Source organism: Suricata suricatta, chromosome 7 (genome assembly GCF_006229205.1).
Source record: "Suricata suricatta isolate VVHF042 chromosome 7, meerkat_22Aug2017_6uvM2_HiC, whole genome shotgun sequence".
In the NCBI taxonomy this organism is placed as follows: Eukaryota; Metazoa; Chordata; class Mammalia; order Carnivora; family Herpestidae; genus Suricata; species Suricata suricatta.
In genome coordinates, this window is record NC_043706.1 from 116713538 (window position 1) to 116740448 (window position 26911).

The 26911-nt window shown below is 37.6% G+C and overlaps 1 protein-coding gene across 3 annotated transcripts in view; it reads right to left on the minus strand.

Moving 5' to 3' along the window:
- Positions 1–26418, minus strand: part of HBS1L (HBS1 like translational GTPase) — an 84658-nt gene extending 58240 nt beyond the window's left edge. For 2 of the 3 annotated variants that reach the window (XM_029943563.1, XM_029943562.1), the window contains exons 1-4: positions 26251–26418; positions 22484–22549; positions 13638–13766; positions 12940–13134 (exon numbers count right to left, since the gene is read on the minus strand). In XM_029943563.1, coding sequence (XP_029799423.1) covers positions 12940–13134; positions 13638–13766; positions 22484–22549; positions 26251–26293 — 433 coding nt within the window. In that variant the 5' untranslated portion in view covers positions 26294–26418. Of the gene's footprint in view, positions 1–9579; positions 11718–12939; positions 13135–13637; positions 13767–22483; positions 22550–26250 lie in introns of those variants that run through there. The other variant, XM_029943564.1, reaches the window with a different exon arrangement.
- Positions 26419–26911: the final 493 nt, after the last annotated feature.

The following is a 26911-nucleotide window of genomic DNA, read 5'->3' on the forward strand; positions in this document are numbered from 1 at the left end:
AAAAAAAAAGAGAAATAGAAGAGATTTCTTTCTACACTGTTCAGTATTATGTCATGATCTAGTCAGGCTGATATGGATAGTGTGATCATTATACCTAAACATTTAAACCTTTGCTACAAAGTCTGCCTTATGGACAGGCCTCTCAAATCAGTCTAGTTTTACAACTGAACAGGGGTGTTTAATCTGATCAAGTGCGCTAAGGAAAAATCATCCAGTTTCTATCCTAATTTTCTCCCAAAACACACACACAGGGATGGGGTGAGGATGAGGGGTAGAAACAGAAATAAGGATAAAAGAGAAGAGCTGATAAAAACACCAAGAGAAAAAGTTAGAAAGTAAGCCAGCAGAACTCAAGAGAAATATGGGCGGGGGTGGGCGGGAGGTGTAACACTAGAGAAATAGGAACACTACAAGCAGCAGAATCAGACTAGCTGGCAACATAGAATAACAGAGAGCAGTAAGCAGTATCTACGAAGCCCTCCACAAAAGAAAGAGGGCCCTAAAACCATGACTTTTCCACTGGTCATGTAAATACAGGGCACAAAATCCCTTTCAAATATTCAACAATTTGGGAAATATTTCACACGTGTATATTTTGCAAGGAGGGGATGCTGAGTGGTCCAAAAAGATGTCAAAGTCAAATGAGACAAATAGAAGCCTAATCATGAAAATTCTATTTTAACATAAACTATGGTTGTTTTGAAAGTAAGGAAGCTTTGAGTAAGGAATAAAATAAAAATGCTATACATCTTGGCAATAAACAATAGGACTAAAAATACAGGACAAAAAGAGAGAGGGGGCAAGTATAAGAAACTTTGATGAGCTCGGCTTTTAAATCCAGGACTCATTAGATTAACTGTTTAAAGTTAATAGTTCAGTTAATAGAAATGTAAACATATTACAAAATGTATAAAGGTAAATAAGAACTTAAAATATCAACAAAAATTATGAGAAACAGGGAGGGGGTGAAGTATAAATTAATTTCTTCATCTTTCATAATGAGAGATCAACCTACTTTTTAGCACTGGCAAATTAAAGAAGTATGTTACGTGGCAAAGATAGTACAAATCTCCAAGTTACCAGAGAGTACAGACCAAGTCAAAATACAGACCATATACCACAGAAGGTATCGTGTCTATCCTATCATTTGTTTCTCACAAACGCAATTATACCTACAGGAAGCACAACTAAACCAAAGTGACTCAAAACATTGAAAGCAAAAGGATGAACAAACACAACTTAGAGAAAGCAATCATGACATCAAGAAAATTGAATTTAGGTCAAAAGGTATAAAACAAATCAAAAAGAAACTTTACATTAATGAAAACTTCAAATCCACAGAAAGATTAGGTCTCTTTACATATCAAAAGGCATAAGGTAAAATCTGTAAGTAATAAGATGAAATAAAAGTTAAGCGTATTATATTTTAACTTACCTCTCTCCGCCTACAATTAAGGAAACAATTTAAGTCAGACTAACTTACCTCTATAAGAATTTAAAAAGTAACTGACAGAAATGTATCATATTTTGTATTCCTCAGACAAGATTCATATTCCTGGAAAGTGCCTATGAAACCATTCTAAAATTACACTGGGCCTCAAAGAAAGACCCCAATAAACTTCTAAGTAAAGGGCACAGACCAAATTCTCTGATAACAGTACAATGAAATCTGTAATCATAACAAAAATAACGAAACTCCCACAACAATCTGGAAATGTTAAGACTCTTTCAGATTCTTGGCTTAAATGGAAATCAAAATCAAAATTGTGAATTATCCAGAAACTAACAGTAACTCTAAAAGAACCTAGAAAATAATAATATTCTAAAAGAAACCGTGAGCAAATATAGTATCCACAGGAAAAATAGAACTACACAGACATAAGTAAATGAGACAGAATTTGAACAATGGCATCGACTACAAGGTAGCAGGGAGAAATAAGGAAAAGGTGGAGCAAGGACTCCAATCTAACGATTTATTTTTCACAACAGAGAGAGAGATCTGCAACTAAATGGTGGGTCCATGAGTGTCTGTTATATTACTTAATTTTTCTGTTTGCAATCTCATAAATTAAAATTAACTTCTAAAACAAAGGGTTAAAAATGTATTTAAGTTAAATTAAATGTTCCACTCAGAAAGGTAGTGGGGGGGAATGGAAAACAGATTAGGTAATAAACAGATAAACTCACAAATGAATGAAAAAATGCCAGTAGAACTAATTATTAATCCAAGAGCCAATCTTTGGAGAATAAAACAAATTAAAAGTAATAAAAAAAAATCCAGAGAAAACAAAGCTGGCAGAGGAGAAGAAGAAGGTAGAGGGGAGAAAACAAAATAAAAATGGAGGGGCGCCTGGGTGGCTCCATCAGTTAAGCCTCTGACTTTGGCTCAGGTCCCGATCTCAGGGTTCATGTTCAAGCCCTACATCAGGCTCACTGGGATCCACGTTAGCCCATTTCAGATCCTCTGTCTCCCTCACTACCCGTCCCCTGCTAGTGCTCTCTCTCCCTCAAAAATAAAACAAACATTAAAACTTTTTTTTAATAAAAACATAAAAATGGAGATTGGGGCACCTGGCTGGTTAAGTCGGAAAAGCATCGACTCTTGATCTTGGGTTCGTAAGTTCCAGCCCCAGGTAGGGTGTAGAGATTACTCAAATAAAACTAAAAAAACAAAGAAGATGGAGAATTAACTAAATAAAAAGAATCTAAAAAAATAATGACATTTGCTACAGTGCCAAATACACTTGTCAACCTGAAATGGATGGTTTCTAAGAAAAATAAAACATTCAAACGGACCCTAGAAGATTGAGAAAGATAAATCCTATGATAAAACAAATCATTTCAATGCCCTTTAAATTACTTAAGGATAAAGAAAAACTCTTCTCTATAAAAGCATCACAATGAGGGGCACCTGGGAGGCTCAGTTGGTTAAGCAACTGACTTAGGTTCAAGGCATGGTCTCACATTGGTGAGTTTGACCCCAATGTGGGGCTCTCTGCTGAGCCCACCTCCAATCCTCTCTCTGCCCTCCCCTGCCAGTGCTCGCTCTCTCTCAAAAATAAAAAAACCTTTAAAAAAAGTATTTTAAAAACAGCATCACAGAGAGAAACCAAAATCCAAAAGAACACATACATACAGACAAGTGTAAATTAAATTTATGAACAAATGGAATAATCTTCAACAAAATATTAGCAAATAAAACCTATCATATTAAAAGAATGAACTACCATGACCAACTATGATTGTTCCACATCATAAATCTAATAGTCTATTAAAATTATAATGTTTAATGTTTAATAATGTAATGTCTAAAGCCTTTTGCCATTTATAAAAACAATATATTTTCCCCAAACATTTTTGAAAGCATAAGTAGCTCAATAAAAATTAGAACTGGATTTTTTTTCCCCAGATAATTTGGCCAGCTTCTTTCTAAAGCTCATGTGGGAAAAAACGAGATAACAAAGAAAAACTATGAAAAAGGAAAGAAGAAATAAGATAGTTTACAAAACACTAAAACCAAATCAAAATTGTGTAATAATTACCACAGTAACTAACAATCTAGTCCTAGCACAAAACTAGACAAAGAAATGGAACACAGTTCCAACATATAGAGAGAAAGAAAAGAATTTAGTGCATGTCAAATATGGCCGCTCAAATCAGGTTAAAAAAGAAAAGGGACACGTAATTCAACAAAAGATGCTGTGACAAATCCAGCTGTTGGAAGGACAAAAGATGCTGGTGAAGAAACTGGATTCCGAACTTTCAAACAAAAACCTTTAAAAGATGGATGCATTTCAATACATTAAAATCAAAACTCTGTCTTATAAAAACAACAAGCTGGGAATCGGAAGAAAGTATTTTCCATGCATATAACAAAAGGCTAATTTCTTTTTTTTTTTTTTTACTATTTAAGTACATGTACGTGTATGTATACAATTGTATATATTGTACAACTGTATGTATGTACAATACAATGTATGTACCCACACACACACACACACACACACACACACACACAAAGTCCTTATGAAAGATAATGAGCAGAAAAATGGGCAAAGATTAAAGGTAGACAGTTCCAAAAAAAAGAAACACAAACAGATTTAAATATACGATAAAGCAATTAGCCTCATGAAAAAAAAGTTTCTAATTTTCAGGTTGGGGAAACACCAGAAACAGTAAGAACCGCATCTGTGAGACTCCGCACAGAAACACTCAGAATCTTGTGAGAGGGAAATCAGTGCCATCTCTGCTAAAGACAATTAGGCAGTATCTATCAGAAATGTGCAGTATATTTCTTGGCCTAAAATTCAACTTCTAAAAATGTAGGGTGTTCATTTTGGGGTCATTAGTGACAGCAACTGAAAACACTTAAAATGTTTATCGACAGGAGCTATTTAATGTACAACCACATTAAGAAATTCTACACAGCTTTTTTTAAATTTTTATGTTTATTTATTTTTGAGACAGAGAGAAACACAGCATGAGTAGGAAAGGGGCAGAGAGGGAGACAGAATCCAAAGCAGGCACCAGGCTCTGAACTGTCAGCACAGAGCCCAAAGTGGGGCTCGAACCCACTGACCATGAGATCATGACCTGAGCTGAAGTCGGAGGCTTAACCGACTGAGCCACTCAGGTGCCCCTACACAGCTTTTGAAAAGAATGAGATTGATGTCTGTATGAATGGCAAAGTCTTTTGGCAAAAGGCTTTGGTAGCGGATACAGATAATAGAAGCGCTATAGTATCTTCCCATTTGTCTAAATTACATATATGCAGCTTCACACAGTGATATGCAAGTAAAGTTTCTAGACGAAGAATATGAAAGAAACGATTTGTTTACAGGTTTATTTACAGCTTCCTGTAGGGAACAAGACTGTTGTCGACATTTATGTGCCAGAAATATTCTAAGCCGAAGAGACAGCAGTGAACACATAAAATCCCTGCCCCCAAGGACGCTGCATGGTGGCCATGGGGAGCAGCAGGGAGACACATAATAAAAACAACTGTGTACACACACAATGTCAGATGATGTAAGTGCTGTGAGGAACAATTAGACAGGATTACAAAGGAAAGGGACTATATGTACGGAGGGGTATAACAGTATGTGGAGAGGTAAAAGGGAAGCAGTGAACTAGGGTGCATATGAAGGCTCCCCTCCCCAGGACTGGGAGTGAAGTGATATATAAACTACAACATGAAGGACGATCAGCCAGGGCAAGGGGGTGGTGGCGGGGGCAAAGCACTATACAGAAGCAGAGGAAACTCAGGTAGGTTTGTTCTTGCGGGGTGGGAGAGGGAGGGTGCATGTGAACAGAAACCAATTCAGAAAAGTCTTATAAAATAAGTTAAAGGATTTATACAGAAAAGAGAATATTACAGCTTTATTTTAGAAAAGTTACTCTGGCAGTAATGTAGAAAGTGTTTTTGGCAAAAATAAAATGAGAAGAAACTGGATAAACGTTTCAGTAATTCTGTTCAAAACTAATGGCCATTAAGAGGTAAAGTACCAATAAGGATGGAGAACAGTGGGGTCAATAAATATACAATCCATCCTCATTACTGACAGTTTCCATATTTGGAAATTCACCTATTCATTGAATTTTTTTAGTAGCCCCCAAATCACTATTAATGGTACTTTGCAATCCCTCCCAAACAAGTGCAAAGAAGCAAAAAATTTGAGTCACCCAACATGCACATTCCCAGCTGGGTCAAAAGGTGATACTCTGTCTTCTTGGTTTTAGCTCTTCATCGTAGATCCTTTTTATGATCTACTTCGTGTCACATTTTTCACACTGTAATTTTAGTTGGTTATTTTGCTGTTTAAAATGGTCCCCATGAGTAGTGCTAAAGCACTGCCTAGCACCCTTTGTACAAGGCAGCTGTGATGTGCCTTATAAAGAAAAGATTTGTTAGAAAAGCTTTGAGTTTTAGAAAGGCTGTGAGTTCAATGTTAATGAAGTAATGACATATAAATAATACAATTTAAATAAAATGTCTTTAAATAGATACATAAAGTAAGGTTACATACTGACTGACTGACAAAAATGTTGTGACCGGAAGATCAGAGGCACCTAAGCCTGTATTCCCGGTGAGAGCAGTGCTTCAGCATTTGAGAAGTCAGTATTGGCATATTGCACTCAGTGTTCACTAGTTTGTGACTCTATACAATATAACCACCACAAATAACGACCATCAACTGTATATTTACACACATATATTTACTTATTTGTAAAGCAGAAAAAATAGGACTGGTAATCAATTGTAAGAAGTAAACGAGGAAGAGAGATCAAGGACGATGCTCGCTCAGTTTCTGGCTTAAGCAACTGGAAGACAGAGATACTACTAAGAAAACTGGGAAAGAGAAGAGGAGGTGGCAGCTTAGATCAGGAAGGCAAAGATGTCATCTCTGGGGAGGGTAATGTCATGTATGCTACACTACAATCAATATAATTATGTGTTTAAGTACCCCCCCATGTGAGGTTAACAATCATTTCTTTGTTCATCTTGGTATATCTCCTACAACTAAAATGATGTGATGTTTTCCTTTAAGTCATATAATATAAACCAAGCACGTCGACATCAGAAATGGGCACTTGGTCAATTCTTTTCCCTTCTACTTCCATCTCTGCAATTACAATATCCGTATTCATTATAACCTATACTTTAATGGGATTTCTATGTTAAGTCTTCAAAAATAAATACATAGAAAACTTTACCTTTTGGAAAGCAAGAATTCGAGATGACAAATATCTTAGAAGAAATTCTTTACAACCAGGTAGTTTGTTGTTTTTTTTTTTAAACTTGTTTACAGGAACATAAAAGTAGATACCTTCAGCATAAATTGTTAAAATTCCATTCTGAAGGCTCAAGATTTTCCCAAAAAATCCCTATAAATTGTAATGTTTTCTTACTTGATTTAGGAGAGCCTCAGAATTATAATTCATTCCAATGTAGCTTTTACAAAAATATATATATACACTCAAAATATTTTTACACCCTAAAAATTAAAAATACTATGTACAATTGCATATACTGAGTCATATAATTTTAAAAGAAACCTAGTAAAGAAATTACTATCACTTCTCTGTTTAGTCAACATTCTCTTTGTTTATAAAAGTAATAAAAAATGACTTTTAGGCTACTACAAATCTGATTCTATAAGCAAATATATACTTATAGGAATACAAAACCAAAAAAACTTGATACACAGTTCTTTTCCATGTATAACTGTGTACTTGTTTATCTGCAGTGGTCCACATATAAATTCAGGATCAATTTAAAAGGTAAATAATCATATAAGACCCCATAATTTTCTCTTAACTGTGTTTAACTTAACAGTGCTTCCTTTTACATACAAAGAAAAGCACTGTATTGGTTTTATCTCTGACGTGACAATCAGTATGACCTCCCACTGAATACTAAAAACGAAATACAACACACTTGGGCTATTTATTACTACTAATATGAGAAGAAAAAAGGGTGAAAGAAAAGTTCAAGAAAGGAAGATTAAAAGCCAAAAGGAGGAAAGAAGGTCAGAACGCCAGTTATTAAACTGGAAATAGAAAAGAGGTAAAACAAAAAAGAAAAGCTAAGCCAAGTGCTCTGTACAGAAGTGAAACCCTCTTTCTTGGCAATTAATGACCAAGAATCATAACCAAAAGAGCCAACCAAAGACTTTAGAAAGCAAAGGACAAAACATCCATGAACATTAGATCATTTAAGGACAAAAAACATGACCAAAAATAGTAATTTTAAATGTCTTTTGTATTTTGCATCATTTAGAATATAATTACATTATACGTATTCCTGAAGTAAAATTTTAATGCACTTGATCATACTGCAAATAAAAAGGGCTTTGCACTGCAAAGCTGATACTGGAGTTGGAAAATAAACCAAAACGCTTAGCATGCCTGAGCTACCATGACAGCAGTCAAAAAACGGGCAGTTGGTGCAGAATGCGCATTTAGTGCCAGCAACCCTCGTCTTTGGGAGTCTATCCATACAGGCACTGATAGCTTTATCAAGGGCCAAAGGCCAAGGGTGGAAGGGGCCAAGGGTCTTCTTGGTTCCACTCTCTGAATCTCAGAGACTGTGACAATTCCTTAGTCAACAAAGCCAAGTACGTGTCATGTACATCCCTGACAGACCAGTATCCATGACAAGGGCAGGGAGATGTATTTAAAAATTGTTGCTTTCCTATCATCCTGCAATATAGGTTTTTCCTTCAAGAAATAATCTCATAAATGGTAGTTACAATCCTAATCAGCCAACGAAGGGAAATCTAGTTCACTATACAAAATCTATACTCTGTGGCTTAGAAGTATTATATTTCCACTTGAAAATCTGTTATAAAAGAAGGTAAAAATAACAGTACCATTGTTCAACCTTAATATGAGTTACATAAATATTTCTGGATTCACGTGCAAAGTGGATACACTTGCATTAATGCTTAATCTATCAGGAATTTTGTCAGTTCAAAACTCACAGAATACAATTCACTTCTAAGTTGGAAAGGGCCAATATATAAATCCAGTTGATGAGTCATAAGCTAATTTTGCAAAAATACTAAAATGTTTCATCAAGGTTTAACACTAAGAAAACAAAATCAGCAGTTGGGGGTAATTCAAACTTTAAAATTGACCATAAAATATAACCTAACTTACATCATCTAATTAGCATCAGTATGATGTACACTGAAATACACAATTAAAAACAAAACCTGAAGACATCACAAAAGAAAAGTGGTCAAGAATAAGGAAGACATAATTCTAGCTTAAGTTTTCCCACCAAAACAGTGGATATAAAAACATCATACATAGGTAAAAATATTAAAATGTCACTCTGAAAATAAACTTAAGATACAAAAAAAATTATAAAAAGCATGATGAAGTAGCTGCCAGAGAAAAATATTTCTTTACTAGGAAAAGGCCAGCTATTTTATTTTCATTAAGAAATAACATTTTAGATACTTTTATTTTCTGCAAGAAATACTAATGATACAATATCAGCATCCTTTTATGCAAGACTATAATTCCTAATTAGCAATTTTCCTTGGTATTTCCGATTACTAGAAACTATTAAGTAGAAATTCACATTGGTCAGGTGTTAATTCTTAGCATTAGTAATTCCTTCCATTCTATAGATTTCTTCCCCTAAGGCAATAGTTCTCAAGTAAAAGTAACACATCAAAATCACCTGGGGACTAGTTTAAAAATACACATTCCCAAATGTCATCCTCAGAGACTAACTGACCATTTCTGTATTGAAGCCATGGTATCGGTTTGGAAAAAAAAAACTCCCCTAGCAATTCTGATTGCTAGTTGAGGACCACTGCTTTAAGGGATGAATTACATACTTGTTCTAGCGACTACAAGAGCTCTTATATGGTCTGACGCTGCTGAAAACTTGGTCACGGTAGCACAAACAGCTGTCAGTACCAAAGAGGAAAACTCCACAATTCATTACTGACAGTCAGAAAAAGTTAAAGAGATCTCATATAATTATCTATTCAAACAGCATGCAAACCTACTGGAAAACACTTCCTATATATTTAGTTTAAAGTGTGCATTTAGGACAAATGGTTTCGAAAATGTACAAAAATAATTTATTAATCCAGCTTTAATATGTACATGGTCCCTTAAAGGATTTTCATCTTGTTATCATCAAAAATGTATTTCAACAACCTCCACAGTATTCTTAAAAGTCAGGAATTTTAAAATTTCCTAATAGAAAAATTTTATCCACATACAGAAAAATAATGAATGGGAATGATATCACTAATATTTTAAAATATAATTACATCTCATCTATGCTCTGCCACGTATCATCGTAAGAAAAATCTTTATCTCTAAAGTAGAATAATCCCAAGTGGCATTTTCATTTAAGAGTGAAGCACAAAAATATTTTACAAAAGAAAAGGTCTCATTGTAAAAACTTATAAAGTTGAGTGCTTCAAACAAAAATATCTGAGGTTTGATTTCACAATATCAAGTTTCCATATGCACTTTGTAAACATACACCCATTTTAGGCTATCAACTTAAAGCCAGTTATCACTAAAAGAAAATATAGTTTAAAAAATTGTTTTCAGTGCAAAAATACATATCAACTAAAGTTATCAACTGACTTAAGACAACTTTAATATAAAAAAATCACAACTTGCATCCCATAATATACATTAATCCTATAAAGACTTTAAATTAATTGAAAACAAGAGCTCTACAACAGTTATCAAGTTTTCCTTCTGTTACTATTCTCTAGTGAAAGCTTTCTTTTGATTGGCTTTTACAATGTCATCGGGAGATGCTGATTTGAAGTCAAATGGTGTTATTGCTATAAAAGGACTAATTTCTTTGTCCTTCATGTCTTGAACTTGTCTACTATAAAGAAAAGTCTTATAGAGGTCAAGGGTGCGTCGCTTGCAGCTTTTCAATGGGTAACGAAGACACAGTGTAGAAGCAAAAGCTGAAGGTCTAGCAGCAAGAGCCTTGGTCCAAGAGAGAGAAAAGGGTGGTCTCCTAGTCAAAGAGCCTTTACCGGCTCTCTTATTATCCTTAGCAGAATTGAAATTCTTCCCTACCTTCGAATTTAAAACTTTAGTTTCTGATGCTGGAGCAACTGATTGCTCTACTACATGTTTTGGAACAAAATCCGGAGTTTTTATAAGGACACTAAGATCAATATTTGAATCTATTCCAGGTGGCCTCGTTTCAGATAAACTGAGCTTAAAGGAATCCTTCTTAATCTGAGAGTTGTCTATATCAATTGTTTCTGCAATCAAATCCGAAAGTGACAAATTCTCAAGGTCTCTTGTAGGAGAAGCTTTACAAAATGCCAAAGATGAGAGTGATCCTGTTAATTCTGATATTCCAGTTGAGGATGGATACCGATTTGCTAGCCTTGACAAGGGAAAGGATCCCAAACTGAGATCTGTGAAACTGGCAGATGACTGCGGACAAAGATCAGATAAAGCAAAGCCCTGGCTTGGGTTATTTTCCTTGTGTTCCTGAAACAGTTCAGCTAGGGATGGACTTTCACACCGGGCAAACTGCAGATTGTCATTTTTTAAAATACAATTCTTGGCACGCTGTTCAACTGAAGAAACACTTCCGACTTCAGTCATTTTACTAGTATTTAAATTATCATGAGCTGTACTTTCCAATGAGCTAGTTAAGAGCAAAGGACTATTTAAATTTCCTAAGCTGTTTTGCGTGGGAATGTTATGCAAATCAGGTAGTGAATTATTCTGAATACATAAAGAGTTATTAGGCGTTGTGTTCTTTATCATTAAGGATTTTAAATCTGGTATTTCTTTGAATGCAGAACCATCCTTGGAAACACATTCCGATTCATGAGGTCTAAACAGATCAGCACCTAGATTCTTTGAAAACAGACTTTCCTGACTATCTGTGGATGACAGTCTGACTGATGGTTGACTTTTACAAGAATCTCTTGGCGTATCATCAATCAGGTCAGCTAGTGACAGCTCTTTTGTTAACTTACATGATTCTAGTTTCTTTTCACTTTTAGGTCTGTCAAGTTTCTTTCTTTTATGGAGTAAACAGTGACTTGGTGCAACTGAGGAATTATGATATGATCCGTATTTTGCTACGGGCCCAGAAAAATCAAAGATTTTACTACTACAATCCAAATGGTTTGCAGACTGAGGACAAGAGCTTTGAACATTATCAGCTGGAACTTCAGAGGAAGATAATAAGACTCCTTACCTTACAAAAGCCATTAGTTTTCAGATGAATAGGTTGACATGTGCAGAAGACAGCCAAGGCAACCAAAAGGAAACATGAAACGAGGCATTTAATTACTAAATGTTTCTTCTGATTATAACATGAATAAACCGATCAAATATTTGATCGTTATTTAATAAGTGAACACTCTAAAAAAACAACAATAAAGGAATTTTACCTTCCTTTAACCATCTAAAGTGACCTTCATACTTTGTTCACTAATATATACAAATGTAAATATCAAGTTAGTCAATATTTTAATTTTCACAAATTTTATAATGTGAGGTTTTAACATACTTAAATTATAGCCAGGATTGTCTCAAATTCAAAACGACTAATAGACCAATGAAATGAACTAGGTTTATCTTCTCCTATATTTCTAATTTGTTAAAAACAAGCAAACAAGTAACATCCTGTCACCTCTGGGATATGCTATTAATAAAGATGAAATATTAAAGACTCATTTTCATATGGTCAGTTACAAGTGCCTCCCCATCAAAAAAATTTTTTTAATTTAAACAACCATCCTTATTTCGTGGTAACAGATTGCATACGACTTTGATATGGTAAAAATCTAGCCCTCAACTTCCAAGAAATCCCAGCCCAGTTAATAAATCACCATGCTTCTACTGATAGATACCATACAAATTATTATAAAGGTACCTCAGTTCCCTTCTTATGTCAACTAAATTTCCAAGTTTAACCCCAAATTCTAGAAGTTTAAAATTAAAGATCTGGCTTTGAAGCAAAATGGTATGATACCTATGATATTTCAATAAAACTAATATATTTATAAATACTATAAACATAAAGAGATTTCTGTAATTAATCGTCTGGCTATTAATTTCCATCTCCTGACCCATTAGAATTAGAAAAACAACAATAATCAAAAAGCTCTCTAAGCTACTGACAAGAAGCAACAAGAGTCTTGTCTTGTTTTTGTCTGATTTTATTTCCCCTATATTCTGCTAGTTACAAAACAAAGCACGGAAATCCTGAAAAAACAAGCTGTCACAGAGGGAAGAGAATAAAGCACTCAGCTTAAACATTTATAAACTGGAAAATTAACTGATGATAATCAGGATTACTGTAACATGCAAAATGTTCTGTGCCCATTTTTCTTAACGGCCCCAATAAGTCAATGTCTCTTTTAAAGCACTAGCTGAAAAACAACTAAAGGAGAACCAGGAAAAGCATACCTTTTGCTGTCTTTCCTGTGGATGCTGCTCCCTCACTCTTGACCTTCAAATTCTGCATCTTATCTTGTTCCAGAACCACTGACAAGGCCTTCTGCACGTCAAACTTGTTCTTCAGAACTGCCTCAACCAGTGTGTCATCTGGTATGGCATCTCCAAGGACCTCTCGCATGTGACCAAGGCATGAATAAAGACGGGCTACAATAGAAAACAATTAAAAGGCTGTACTTAAATGGTGACATGGAAGAATATTCATGTTGAAAACTAAAAAAAATGATTTGAAACTATATTAAGATGAACAACTATCCTCTTTCCTTGGAAAAAAATTATTTATAATGATTATATTTTTACCCACAATAGATCTCTATCCCTATTAGAGCTCATGAAATAATAAATATTGCTACAAGAAAACAAATCACTGAAGTTTCTCTCCAGAAGAGACAAAACGAAGATCTCTGTCAAAAATTGCAGTTACTAAATAATAGCCACATAACCAATTTTTCAGGCACACGGTTAACCGTACACTCCTCATAAAATATACTTAATAAAGTGTCAATTTCCCTTGACCATACCAGATCTTTTTGTACCATTCCTACCCACAATCGCTATCATGAACAACCACAATAAAACTCACACATTCTGGTATGCTGGTTACCATCACTTTCCAACAGGAAGCACGGATAAACGACTTGTTACTGTACCTTGATCAATTCCACTTAGCTGATGGTTCACAAGAGACTTGGAGGACTCTTTCAGATCTTCGTAATCATACTCTTCCATAGGCTCCACAAGCGAAGGTGCGTCACGTCGCGAGTAAATGAACTGAGCAGCTAGAAGAGAAAATGATGGAAGAATGCTGTAGCTCAGCCACTTCCCAGTAAGTTGTTTTTTTTTTAAACAAAAGACAAAAGATGCTGACCTACCACCTAAAGCCATTTACCCACACTGTGTAATAATGGGTAAAAACAAAACAAAGACAACACACCATACTCCGAATCCTGCTCAGACGTCCTTATGAACTACTCCCTGGCCTCTACAATCCTCCTCCTCCTCTGTATCTCCAAAACCTGCACTGAGCTGCCCCACCCTGTTTTCACACATTACCCTTCCTAACACCTCATCCCTGCCTACCACCCCATCTTCCCTGCCACAGTCTCTTCTTCGGAACAAATATTTCAAACCACATACCAAACTTGCTTATTGGCACAATTAAGAAAATACTAAAAACAAGTTAATTTTCACCTTCTGAGAATTGCTAATTTTGTCTGAACCCAAGAGTCGATCAAAATCATAGGTCTTAACTTTTGAAAAACTCCTACTTTCAACCAACCACTGTCTATCCTGTAAACAAGTGTCACATACCTAACTCTGACATTCGGACATCAGTCTGTGCCTTTCTACAGCACTGTCATCCCTCAATATGTAAGTAGTAGTATATATCTCATTAAAAGGAAGAAAGACAAAATATGAAAGTGCCAATATATGCCTGCATATCATCAACCAAATACAAGTGAACAAAGAAAACCCATCACGCATGCCCCAGTGTTGACTCTTCACCTCAGCTGAATGCCCGCTGACTTCACTTCCTGCAGTTTGTGTTTCGTTGTGAAGAAATACCATTAAAGAATGAGTTAAGACAGACAGAAAGTTAGAAATATGGAAAGATAGAAATACAGTATTCTACAGGCAAAGTGTTACTAAGGATTTTATATTATTTAGCTTTCTGGAAGAGCACATAACATGTAAGTCTACTGCTTCGTGTTCCCACATTTAACCTTTGAGCATGTTTTCAGGAAGACATGACCTACGAGAGAAAGAGTAACTACGAAGTCTATAACTAGTACATATAAATAATGCACATATAGACCCTGTAATCCCCATAGTCAGAGGGCTGTGGCATATGTGCTCTCTATTCATAGAATATATAAACAATGGTCTCAGAGATTGCTAGTAAAAGCAAAGAAAAAAAACCGTAATGATGCATTTTAAAAGCCAAATGAGTAGTACAGATGAGTGCCACAGAGGCACAGAAGACAGCAATCATCGACAAATGGCGCAGTTATACAAAATGAGGTAAGAACATCAGAAAAACCGAGGGCAAGGTGGAAGACACCTTGGACAAAGGGAACAAATGAGATAGAGAGCAGCTGAGAGAATGCTATCTATTCTGCTATCCTGCGTGTTTCCTTACCACAACCTACTCACACCAAATGGTAAACAGGAATGCTGAGGGTAAAACATTCAAGTTGTTTTGGTTATGAGATTTTCCCCCAACACTTCAATGTTTTGCATCGTCACCTAAAAGCAGCAGGTACAAAGTAACGTCTTGACACTGTGACCGTAATGGTACCATGAAGCAGAGAGCACCACATTCCTCCTCCAGGTTCAGTTTGGAGGACCTGTAACTTATTTTGTGCACGCCTACTGCTTGCCTCTCCAAGATCTTATGAGCATTTTGCCTTTGCAACATTACTTGTTAGTTTAATTCTCATATTTCTATTAAGCTTTTACCTTTTTAAAAAATGTAAAGTTCTATAGTTACTGAAATATTTCTTTATTAGGAAGTTAAGGTATCTTTTCAAATTTACAAGCATTTTTATTAATTACTGTTTTTGCTAGTATTTTACAGATTGAGTGATCTGTCATGATCCTATTTTTTCCCAGTTCTATTATTTTTCATATACAATTCTGAAGACCTAAGGTTTTTAAAAAATACACATGTTATGGGGGCACCTGGGTGGCTCAGTTGGTTAAGCATCAGATTTCAGTTCAGGTCATGATCTCATGGTCCGTGAGTTCAAGCCCCACATCAGGCTCTGTGTTGATAGCTCGGAGCCTGGAGCCTGCTTCTGATTCTGTGTCTCCCTCTCTCTCTAACCCTTCCCTGCTCACACTCTGTCTCTCTCTTTCTCTCCAAAATAAATAAACATTAAACAATTTTTTAAAATAATACACATATTATGTTGTATATATACCCCTATTTATCTCCCTCTAGTACAAGCAGAATAGAGCACTGCTATTATAATGAAATGGGGTGAGACGCCTGAGTGGCTCACCTGGTTAAGCGTTCAATTCTTGCTTTTGGCTCAGGCAATGATTTCACAGTCCAGGAGTTCAAGCCCCACATCAGGCTCTGCACTGATAGCATGAAGCTTATTTGGGATCCTCTGTCTCCCTCTCTCTCTCTCTGCCCTTCCCTGACTCTCTCAAAAATAAACATTAAAAATGATAATACTAGTAATAATCAAATGGGGTAGCACTAAAAAATGTAAACTGGACCACTTTGTACCTGGTGATTTAGAAGTTATTTTCCTAGCTGTTTTTCTAACTTCTCATAGCTTTCAACTATGAGGAAAACCCTAAGAAAAATAAAAAATTAGTAAGGAAAAATATTAGATAATTCCCTCACTTAGGAAATCCTGACAGGGAAAAGGGAAGCTGTCAATATGCAGGCTGCTACTCAACTTCAGAGGGGCTATTTTCTTCTGGGGGGGGTCTTATGCCCCAATCCACACACAAATCTAACTCAGAAACCTACACTGTGGCCATGGTTTTGGAAATAGTGTTGGCTGAATTTGCTGGGAATTGGAGAGGGAAGGAAAGTAAGACAATTCCCTGGGGGGAATAGCTACTAGTGGGGGAAAAAGAAACAGTCCAAATCTTTGAAGTTGAAATGAGAACCCAAAAGGCAAGAAATATAATAAAAAGAGTAAGAAGGAGGAGAGAAGGATAAATACAAAATACTATTCTAAATTTAAATCACAAACTTTGATGGAAATGCTTTCTAAAAAATTGGGACACCCATAATGACTTTTAAAACTTAAGGCCTTTAAGCATATAAAAAATTTCAAAGACTCAAAACCTGACTCCTAAACTGCTTCAAACTGTTCCCTAAACACCTTAAACTAAATATCATGTAAGACGCACTCATTAATGATACAACTGCCTGGGCTTCTTCCTTGGGAGGTTCTGATTCTGTGATGCTGGAAATGGGACCGAGAGAGAGAGAGAGAGAGAGAGAGAGAGAGAGAGAGAGAGAGAGAGAGAGACAGAATCTGAAGCAGGCTCCAAGCTCCAAGATGTCAGCAGAGAGCCCGACACGGGGCCCGAACCCATGAACCATGTGATCATGGCCTGAACCAAACTCTGACTTTTAACAATTGAGCCACCCAGATACCCCTGGGAATCTGTATTTTTTAAATTATGCCCAGCTGATTGATATCAGGGAAGATCAGGAAAAACTGGCCAACAAAGCCCCCTGCAGTCCACTTTGTATATGGTCATCAGTTCCTTTCCGAAAATACTGCCCCTTATTCAAAAACCTCCTATAAGCTGACATTAAGTTAAGTTAAAGTAAAAACTGCCTTCCCAAATTTGCCTTTTTCTGTTCCCAGCCCTCCTTCCTGCTGCAAATGCATTCACTGTGTAAGTGTTCTCAAATAAGCCTCACACAGAGGCCACTGCTCAAGCACTGCTGTTTCCTGTGTGGAGGATGCCATTCTTCCTCCCAAGTGTCCCAGTCCTCCATGCAGGACTAAGGCTCCGCACCCCCAGACCATTTGACGAGGACTTTTAATATGCTTCCTTATACCAAATTAACTCATAAATTTATTAGAATAAGGGTTTTCTTACACCTTAACTGATGCTCAATAAAGATTCTGAGTTGGAATGGAATGAATAAAGATCACTACTGGGTAAGCACTCATTGGAGGCCTTTGGACTGAGGCGTCTCCAATGCCTTGGTAACAAGTGGAAAACTAAGCCACTAAGCCGGTCAATTCCTGTAAACACCTAAGGATTAAGAACAACAACCAATCAGGGGCACTTCAGTGACTCAGTCAATTAAGCTTCAGATTTAGGCTCAGGTCATGATCTCAGGACTCAACTTAGGACTTTGAGCCCCACATCAGGCTCTGTGCTGACAGCTTGGAGCCTGCTTCGGATTCTGTGTCTCCATCTCTCTCTGTCCCTCCCCTGTCTCCCACTGCCTATCTGTCTGTCTCTCTCAAAAATAAACATTAAAACAAAATTTTTTTAAACAACCACCAAACACAAAAATCCAACTAGGCTTTCCCAAATAATGCAATCTTTAAGCTACAGCCAATCAAATAATTTCCTTGCTTTGTTTCCTATCTTCCCTATAAAAACCCTGTCCCTTGCTCTGCCTGGTGGAATGCCCCTAACCACTTCCAGTCTGGACCTGCCTGATTCAAACTGATGTTTGTTTGCATAAATTCTTAAAAATTGCAATATGCCTCAGTGTATCCTTTAACATTTCTAATTACAGTTGGTTAGACAACTGTTCAAATAAAGTTGTGTGTGTGTGTGTGTGTGTGTGTGTGTCTAGGCTCTTTTTGCCATCCTCAATTCTTTGACTTATGTTCAATATACAATATCAAAGTCAATCTTTCCAAAGGAAAAAAAGCTGTAACATTTAGAATTCCCTTTCCATCAGGAAAACTGTGCCTCCTAGAGTTCAATAGAATACATGTTCCAATAAATTTTAGAAAAATTCCTATTAATCAATAAAAATCACTCAATTATCAGAATTCATAAGACCATGAATATGACCAAGCTCTTCAATGACATTAGCTGCTTCTTTAAAAACAGAGAACATCCTTCTAAAACTATCCATTTTTATGAAAAAAATCACTTGGAAAATGTATCACTAAAAAAGAAAGGTAAATTTCTCATCTAATATCACTATTATTTCATACATGTTTTGAAAAATTAAAAAATCCCAAACCACATGCTTTTGTTAAAAATACAGTTTGTTGCAGAAAAAACTCAAAACCATTGAACTATATTTCCTGCTTAAATAATGTCACTGACTTCTCGGTGTATACAGAAGTAACTCAAAGCGTAAAACTATCCTGAATATGAACCACACACAAGACACACCATCAAGACTGTGAGAGACAAGGGGATGGACTCTGACCTCAAGACTTGAGGTCAGAAAAAACACGACCCTCTGAATGCCTGACCAGGTGTACCATCAGTTCCTTACGCAAGATTAAGAATAATTTATCCATGGGTGCCTGGGTGGCTCAGTCAGGTAAGCCTCCAACTTCGGCTCAGTCATGATCTCACAGTTCACAAGTTCGAGCCCCGTGTTGGTCTCTGTGTGGACAGCTCACAGCCTGGAGCCTGATTCTGTGTTTCCAACTCTCTCTGCACCACCCTGCTCACACTCTGTCGGTGTCTCTCTCAAAAATAAATAAACATTAAAAAAAAAAAGAAGAAGAAGAATTTATCCAGGTAAGACTAGATAAATGAACGTGTTAACCCACAAGATTAAGATGTCTTTCAGGAGTCTCTCTCTCCATAAAGGTTTCCACCCTGTGCCAGTCAGATCAACCAACTTCCAAATCGTGTAGCCCTTAACCTCTATAATCTATCTCTTGAATCTATCTCCACATCTATGCTACCTCTCTAGCCCTAAACTTTGATTCTCAAAGCAAGCATTAACATACAATGGAGAGCTTATTAAATAAAACAGCAGCTGTGCCTCACTCTGAACAGGGCCAAGAATTACTTTTCTAATAAATTCTCAAGTGATGCTGATGGTACCCGGACCACACTTTGAGAACACCATCCTCAAATATCCTCATCTCCTCCAGATTAATATGACAATCTCCAAACTGATCTATGTACATCCACTCATGTACTACCTCCAATCCAGTCTCTACTATGTAGAAGAGATTTAAAAAAAAAACAAAAACTCCAATCTAGGGGCACTTGGATGGTTCAGTTGGTTGAGCATCCAACTCTTGAATTTAGCTCAGATCATGATCCCAGAATCCAGGGATCCAGCCCCTGATTAATAGTCATTCATTCATATTCTCTCTCCCTCTCTCTCTCTCTCTCTCTCTCTCTCTCTCTCCCGCCCCTCCCTCCCTCCCTCCCTCTGCTCCTCTCCCTTGTTCAAGTACACTCAATCTCTCTCTCTCTCTCAAATAAAATAAAATACTCCAACTCACATCATCTTCTCAGTTCATGAACATGCCACGCTCTCCACTGCACTTGCCATATAAGTGATGAAGTTAATGCTACCAAACATCACTTTATCACCTAGTCAACTAAGACAGTATATTGTAGGAGCCCCAAAGGGTTAACCCATGAAGTTTTTTTTTAACACTTCAAATGGCAAGTGCTGGGAGGTTCCTTGGAAAAAATGAAATTTCAATTATCTCTCATCCCTACAAAACGTGGTGAATCCCTGCAATAAGGAGCGCTAAAGGAAGGATGATTCTAACCAGCCTTCCTTACTCTGCTTTGTGATGCTGGGGTTACAGTCTCTAGGAAGCTCATTTATTTGACATCTGGCTCCCTTTTATGATCGGCCAATGGAGAGATGCTAGATGGAGATGGGCAGGTCAGAAGAGGTTTGCTCTTGCCCAGCGCCCGTCACCACACCAACACTGCCCAATGCAGCAGCAGCAGTTCGTACCAGTTAGCAGTTTTCCCAAAACTCCCAGAACCAGCTTCAGTGTGCCCCTGCCCACATCCCTCAGACCCGCTGACCAGCCAGCTGGCTAGAACTCCCTGGTGAAAAGGCAGAGTCCCAACTTCACAAGGTCCTTTCGCAGACACCGGTACCAGCCACGCAGTGTCCTCCCCATCAGAGGTCTGAGTCCCGGGTCACAGCCCCTCCTCTGAACTTCAGAGACAAAGCAGCAAAGCAACCACCCTCCCAGCACAGGTGTAGGTTCCACTCCACGGGGCACCTCTACAAGCCTCTCAAGGTTGGGGTGACCTCGCCCACGTGCTCCACGAGGAACCCAGAACTGCAAATGCTTCCTGAAGTCATCAGCTCCCTGATACTTTGCTTGCCCTTTTTGCATTTTTGTGTTCTCTAAAACCTAGCTAACAATTTCCTGTATTAAATTATCTCTGGCTACTGAAAACAAACCGAGGGCTGAAGAGGGAGGGGGAAAAGGGAAGGGGGGTGATGGTCATGGAGGGGGGCACTTGTGGGGAAGAGCACTGGTTGTTATACCAAAACCAACTTGGCAATAAACTATAAATAAATAATTAAATAAATAAATTCTGTCTGGCAAAATGAGTGCTGCAGTTTCTAGCTCCAGCAGGATCCTGACTAGTAACGGTGTAACACTACAGCAAGAGAGGAAAGGCCCTGATTAGTGAGGCTAAATGAGGAAGCACAAATCAGGAGCGAGAAGCATTTCAGAGGAACAAGTAACAGGACAGGGAGGTGCTAAGACCAGTTGTGGAGCACCTCTGTTGTATAAAAAAAGAGGGGTTCTAGAAAGAAGGGATGTATTTGGTCTTCAGAGACTGAAAGTGAGATTAAAGAAGGTACAGGTCTACAAGGCAGCTTCATGGACTACATGGTATTAAAGACAAAGTGAATTTTGATAGAATGTTAAAGATATTAAGCCCTTCAACTTGTGGAGAATGAGTGCTGTAAATTACATTTATGTTGCACCTAACTGTATTCAATTTTTCCCTTTCGTGGCATAGTAAAATTTAGTGGGGCATTTTAACTGTTTATAGAATAGGCTGAAATTTGAAGACAAATACATTTTGAGAAAATATGAGAAATTAGGAGAGACGGTCTGGTCGAAGACTATGTATGTGCGGAAAAGAACACATGGAAGTTCCATGTTGTCTTTATACGGTGACAAAGAAGAACTCTCTCAACAGGAAGGCCAGAAACACAACTCTGATGTCCAGTCCCACAGGAAAGTGAACTCTAACCACTCTCTGGCTCCATCGGAAGTCTGGACATATACCTGGTTTATTTAACAAACTATTTAACAGTAGATAAAACTAAAGTACATAGTGTATGTAGAACACCTCAATGTCTCTAATATTCATGAGATTCCTGTATATAAAATTAATTGCCATCTGCTTTCAAAAGTTTTAGATTTTCATTATTAGCTAAATTACCATTTCAGTACAATTTAGATTAACTGCATGTTACACAGAATTTTGGGCAAAAACGTAGTTTTCAAAGTTTTCTTCTGCTCAAAGCTAAATGATGAAATCAATACTTTAAATTCTTTTCTTGAATGAAATCTGGCCATTTGCAGCAACGTCGATGGAACTGGAAGGTGTTATGCTAAGTGAAATAAGTCAGTCAGATAAAGACAGGTACCATATGTTTTCACTCATATGTGGATCTTGAGAAACTTGGCAGAAGTCAACAGGGAAGGGGAAGAGGAAAAAAAACGTTACAGAGAGGGAGGGAGGCAAACCAGAAGACACTCTTAAATACTGAGAACAAACTGAGAGTTGATGAGGGTGGGGGAGGGGGGAAAGTGTGTGATGGGCATCGAGGAGGGCTCGTGTTAGGATGAGCACTGGGTGTTGTATGGAAACCAACTTGACAAATTATACAAAAAAATTCTTTTCTTAGGTAAAGAAATGATTTTATACACCTTTTAGAGTTAACATACAATTATCTTTTAAACATTACATAATATTACAGCCTTATGGAACACTTGAGTCCTAGAATGACAATACCTACGGAACATTTTTAAACCCCCAAATAATGGATATCAAACTATTTTTTAAAAGATACCTGTTGATGGCGAAATACAATAATCATCCTCCACAGACTGGCCATAGAGATCATCATCTTCAAAATCTATAATAAAAACACCAAAGGTAAATTTATTTACAAGTTCTTTTAATATTCTTAGTTATTAACAATGAAGCATCAGAATTCTCTCCAAGCTAAACTGTCCCTCAAAATTAAAGGAACTTGGAATGCCTGCTTTTCCAAAATATACTAAAAATTTTCCCGCAAAAGAGGTACTTACTGACTTTCTAGATGAATAAAGACATACACAGTTCTTCAGTTTTTAAGCTAATTGGGCTTTATCAAAATTTTTCTAAGTTTTCACTTCATGTGATCAAAAAATACTACCACCACAGGCCACAAACCTGAGTCGTCTCTCCGGTCTTAAAATCTGAAACAAGCCACGCATTCATTTTTTTAACCAAGTGCTCTCTACAACCAAAGCTTTTATTTCTCATACAATTGACTAGCACAGGGTATATAATTAGACCATGAAAACAGATTGTCTTCATGTCAAGTTAGTTCTATAAAAACCATCTTACCCTAACCTCCCTTGCGCTCTCCGCTGACACTAACTGGACTTTTTTCCCTAGTGACTAGAAGACGTACTTTACCCAGACTTCCACAGGCTGCTGCTTTTTCCTAGGTAAGGTTCCAGCTCAAATGTCGCCTATTTGCACACGTCTTCCCTGACCACCAGCTCCACTGAGCATTCCAGAAGGACAGCAAGCCCCCGGCCACTCTTCCTCTCTAGCACACCCCTCCAACTGCCTGTCTTCAAAGCAACATACATCTGTTTCACTCCAGGAGGCTGTAAGCTCTGTCAGGGCAAGACTTTGTCTTAGCCAACTGCTACCTAGCCCATGTTTGGAGCTAAAGTAATTTTTGTTTTATTATAAATTAATGAATCAATCCATTTAAAACTAAAATCTCCAAGAAACCTAAATATATTTAAAAGTAAATATATTTATTCATTTAATAAACAGACTATGCCAGGGACTAATATAGGAATGTGAGGGGCAACAGTGTTTGACAGGCACATGCCCAGATGTCTATGAACCTCAAATCTAACAGGAACCAAACATTAAAAAAAAAAAAAAAAAAAAAGACAATTACAAAATTATATGCCAAGTGTGTGAGACATGAGAAACACAGAGTGATCTGGGAATATAAATATAAACAAACAAACAAAAACACCAGAACTGGAAGTGGGGTGGCTAGAGAAAGAGCACCATTTAAATAACTTCCAAAGGATAGGCACCTAGTTTCAGAGGGTATTCATGTATCAGGATCAGCATGTTTAAAGGCTGAGACCAAACGTTTATGACAAAGAAAAATGAGATGAATACAACTATTAGATAAAAATATGTAACACTCAATAAGTTATTAGATCAAAATCCCAAATTAGCAATTTATTAGCAAATAAATGAGGAGTCATTTACAAAAAAAAAACTTTTCAATATTAAAGGCAAGAATCAGTTTTACCAGGTCAATTTTCCAACTGAAAGTGACCATAACAGTGCCACAATATAAAAAGATGAAGAGAGGGGTGGCTGGGTGGCTCAGTCAGTTGAGCCTCTGACTCTGGATTTCTGATTTCACCTCAGGTCAAGATCTCACAGTAGTGAGATGGGGTCTTGGATCCAGCTCTGAGCTGGTGGTGGAGCCTGCTTAGGATTCATTCATTCTCTCCCTGTCTCTCTCCCTCTGTACCTCCCCTGCTAGCACTCTTTCCTTCTCAATAAATAAAGATGAATTCTTTCCTAGGATTTTTGTGAAGTGGTTCTTTTCCTTGACAAAATTTTGTAATATTTACCGCATATAAGGCATTTTAACAGCTACTGGAGTAAATGTTAACAACAGAGTAAATAGAACAATAAGGCACATACTATGCCCTCCTGGCACTTTTAAATTAGTAGCTAGTTGAGCATTAGCTAAAGGTAGTCATGTAAGGCACTATCCAAATGACAAGAACAAAGTGACAGTTAAATTGAGGAACCAGCAGGTTTTAAAGCCCATACTCTAATAAAATTATATTACTTTTGAGAAATTTCAAATTATTATTTGAAAATAATACAAAGGAAGCATTAACTGGGGATAAAAGAGAAATAAAGTGGATGGTTAAAATGAGTAGAACTTTTACAAGCAGAAAATGGGGAGGAAGCTCTGATGCTACAGAAAGAGCTTGTTTATGACGTCATCAATTGTTTCAAAGTAACATGACCCAAAGGACAACCTGATCGATCGGAGATGGCCCAGGTGAAAGGTTATTTAGCATTCACTCCTACAGGCCAAGCACCTCTCGTCCAGGAAGCCTTCCTTCACGTAGAAATCCTACTTAAACTCCTCCAACCCACTCTGAAGAAGGTGTTCTCTTAGGTAACTCCCACAGCACCTTGGGAGTACTTTTTGCAGCACGTCATCTGTTACTTGTGTATTTCCCCCTTTAGACACACATCTGACTCTTGGTCCCCAAAGCTTACAGCAGTACTGTAAGCACTCAATTAATGAAGAACAAGCACTCGATTCATGTTGGTTGAGGAAATTATACAAACCTATTGAAGACATGAGTACGTTGCAATTAGGCCTATCCATATCTTTTAAGTCCTAACTGCAAAACAATCGCTCAGGCTAAAGTCACGTCTCAGGTAGCAGCAATCACACACAATACATCCACTGCAACACTTAAAACGACCTCCAATCTGAAGTGAAAACCAGGAACCTAACAAGTGCCAGGCTGACTAGGTGAGACTCCCATTGTACAGCGTGTCTGCTACCCTCCACTATGGTTAGGGCATACCGATGTTCTAGAATAATCTGTTGACAGTGCCAATAACAACCACCAACATATTAGGCACACTCTAAAAAGCAATAGGTCTTTACTACTTTTTCATACTTGTTCATATTTATCATTTTAGTTTCTATGATGCTAGGTGATGCCTAGAATTATCGACTACAAGGAGATGATGCACTTATCCTAAACTATTCTAACTCCTTTTAAATTCCTAGAGAACATTCATATGCATTTTTTAATTCATTTTTAAAAATCAGTAAGTACTGGAGGCCCCTTGCTTCTAGTGTTGTTTTTCCCCATTCCAAAAAAAAACACTTATACTGAGCATACTCAACCAAGAACTGAGTATACACCTCAAGATCATCTGATCCACTTATTAATGACGCCTTTTTAATATCTTTCTTATCGTCTCCTAAGTTTCCAATTTAACTTGAAACTCACAGAAAATAAGTTCAGTTCCCTCAAGCCAGATTCTGCGCAAAATGTGTTTATAAACCAACACAAAAAAATCACTATATATCTCTAATAGTTACAGCCTAACAACTGAATGTAAGCATGACATCAACCCGTCTTTTACAAACGAGCATCGTTTCATGGGCATTTTTGTAAGTGGGGTCGGAAGAGAGCACCTAGAAGTAGACAACTGTGTACCCGACCTGGGAGGAAACAAGGGAAGGTAGAGGTGACGTGCACAAATATCACCGAATCCCAACCTTCCCAAATGTCCTCCCCAATGACGGCGTGAAGCACCTCTCCTGCCCTAAAATAAAATCAATCCCAAAGGGCAGAAATCACGACTTAAAACGGCGCCATTCGCTGGCATTCAGATGTACTGTTGTTTTCTCCGACTGAGCCTGCTCTGAGTTCCAGTCTGTCCCCACTAACGAGAAACTCACAGGTCAAATGTATGCCAACAGGCTGGGATCCCAGCTGAAACCGCGAAAATGACTCCCGGCACGACCCTGTCACATACCTTCATCGTAGTTATAACCTCTGACATTCCGATGCCGGGCCATGGCAGCAGAAAGGGCGTTTGCCACAGGCCCTTACAAAACAGACGGCTTAGATACTAATAAGGCGCCAACTGCGGCCTGGACAACACACACACGCCATCTTGGCTTCCGGCAAGCTTCTGCGCTGAGCTCCTGCGCACGCGCGACGTCTTAAGCTGCGCGCTGCGCGACGGCAACTTCTCAGGGTCACGCGCCTCCCTGGGGCGCATGCGCAGTTAAGCTCACGGAAGCAGATTTGGGGCGTGCCCCGCCCTCAGGCGGGTTGACTGACAGGGGCTACAAAGGGGCGGGATTCCAGCACCTACTATTTGTCGGTTTGGAACAAAAATTTGGAGCGTGAGTTTTCGATCTACGCCAGCGTTACAGGTTATTTTCCAAACCTGGTTTCTGCTAATGAAGCCGACAAGAGCAATTTTATGTGGCTTAAGGGTTTCCAGTAAGAGCAGGAAGCTTATGTAGCTTTCATCTTTAAGGCCCAGTTAGGGACACAATAGGCACTCACAAACTTGTACACGTTTGATTTAAGAATTAGTCCAAGATTCAGATGGCAGAAAAAGACAGCTTGGCTCCAATAGGTCACCATGTCTTCATGTGTGTAATTTACAGTTTCACGTATGTGCT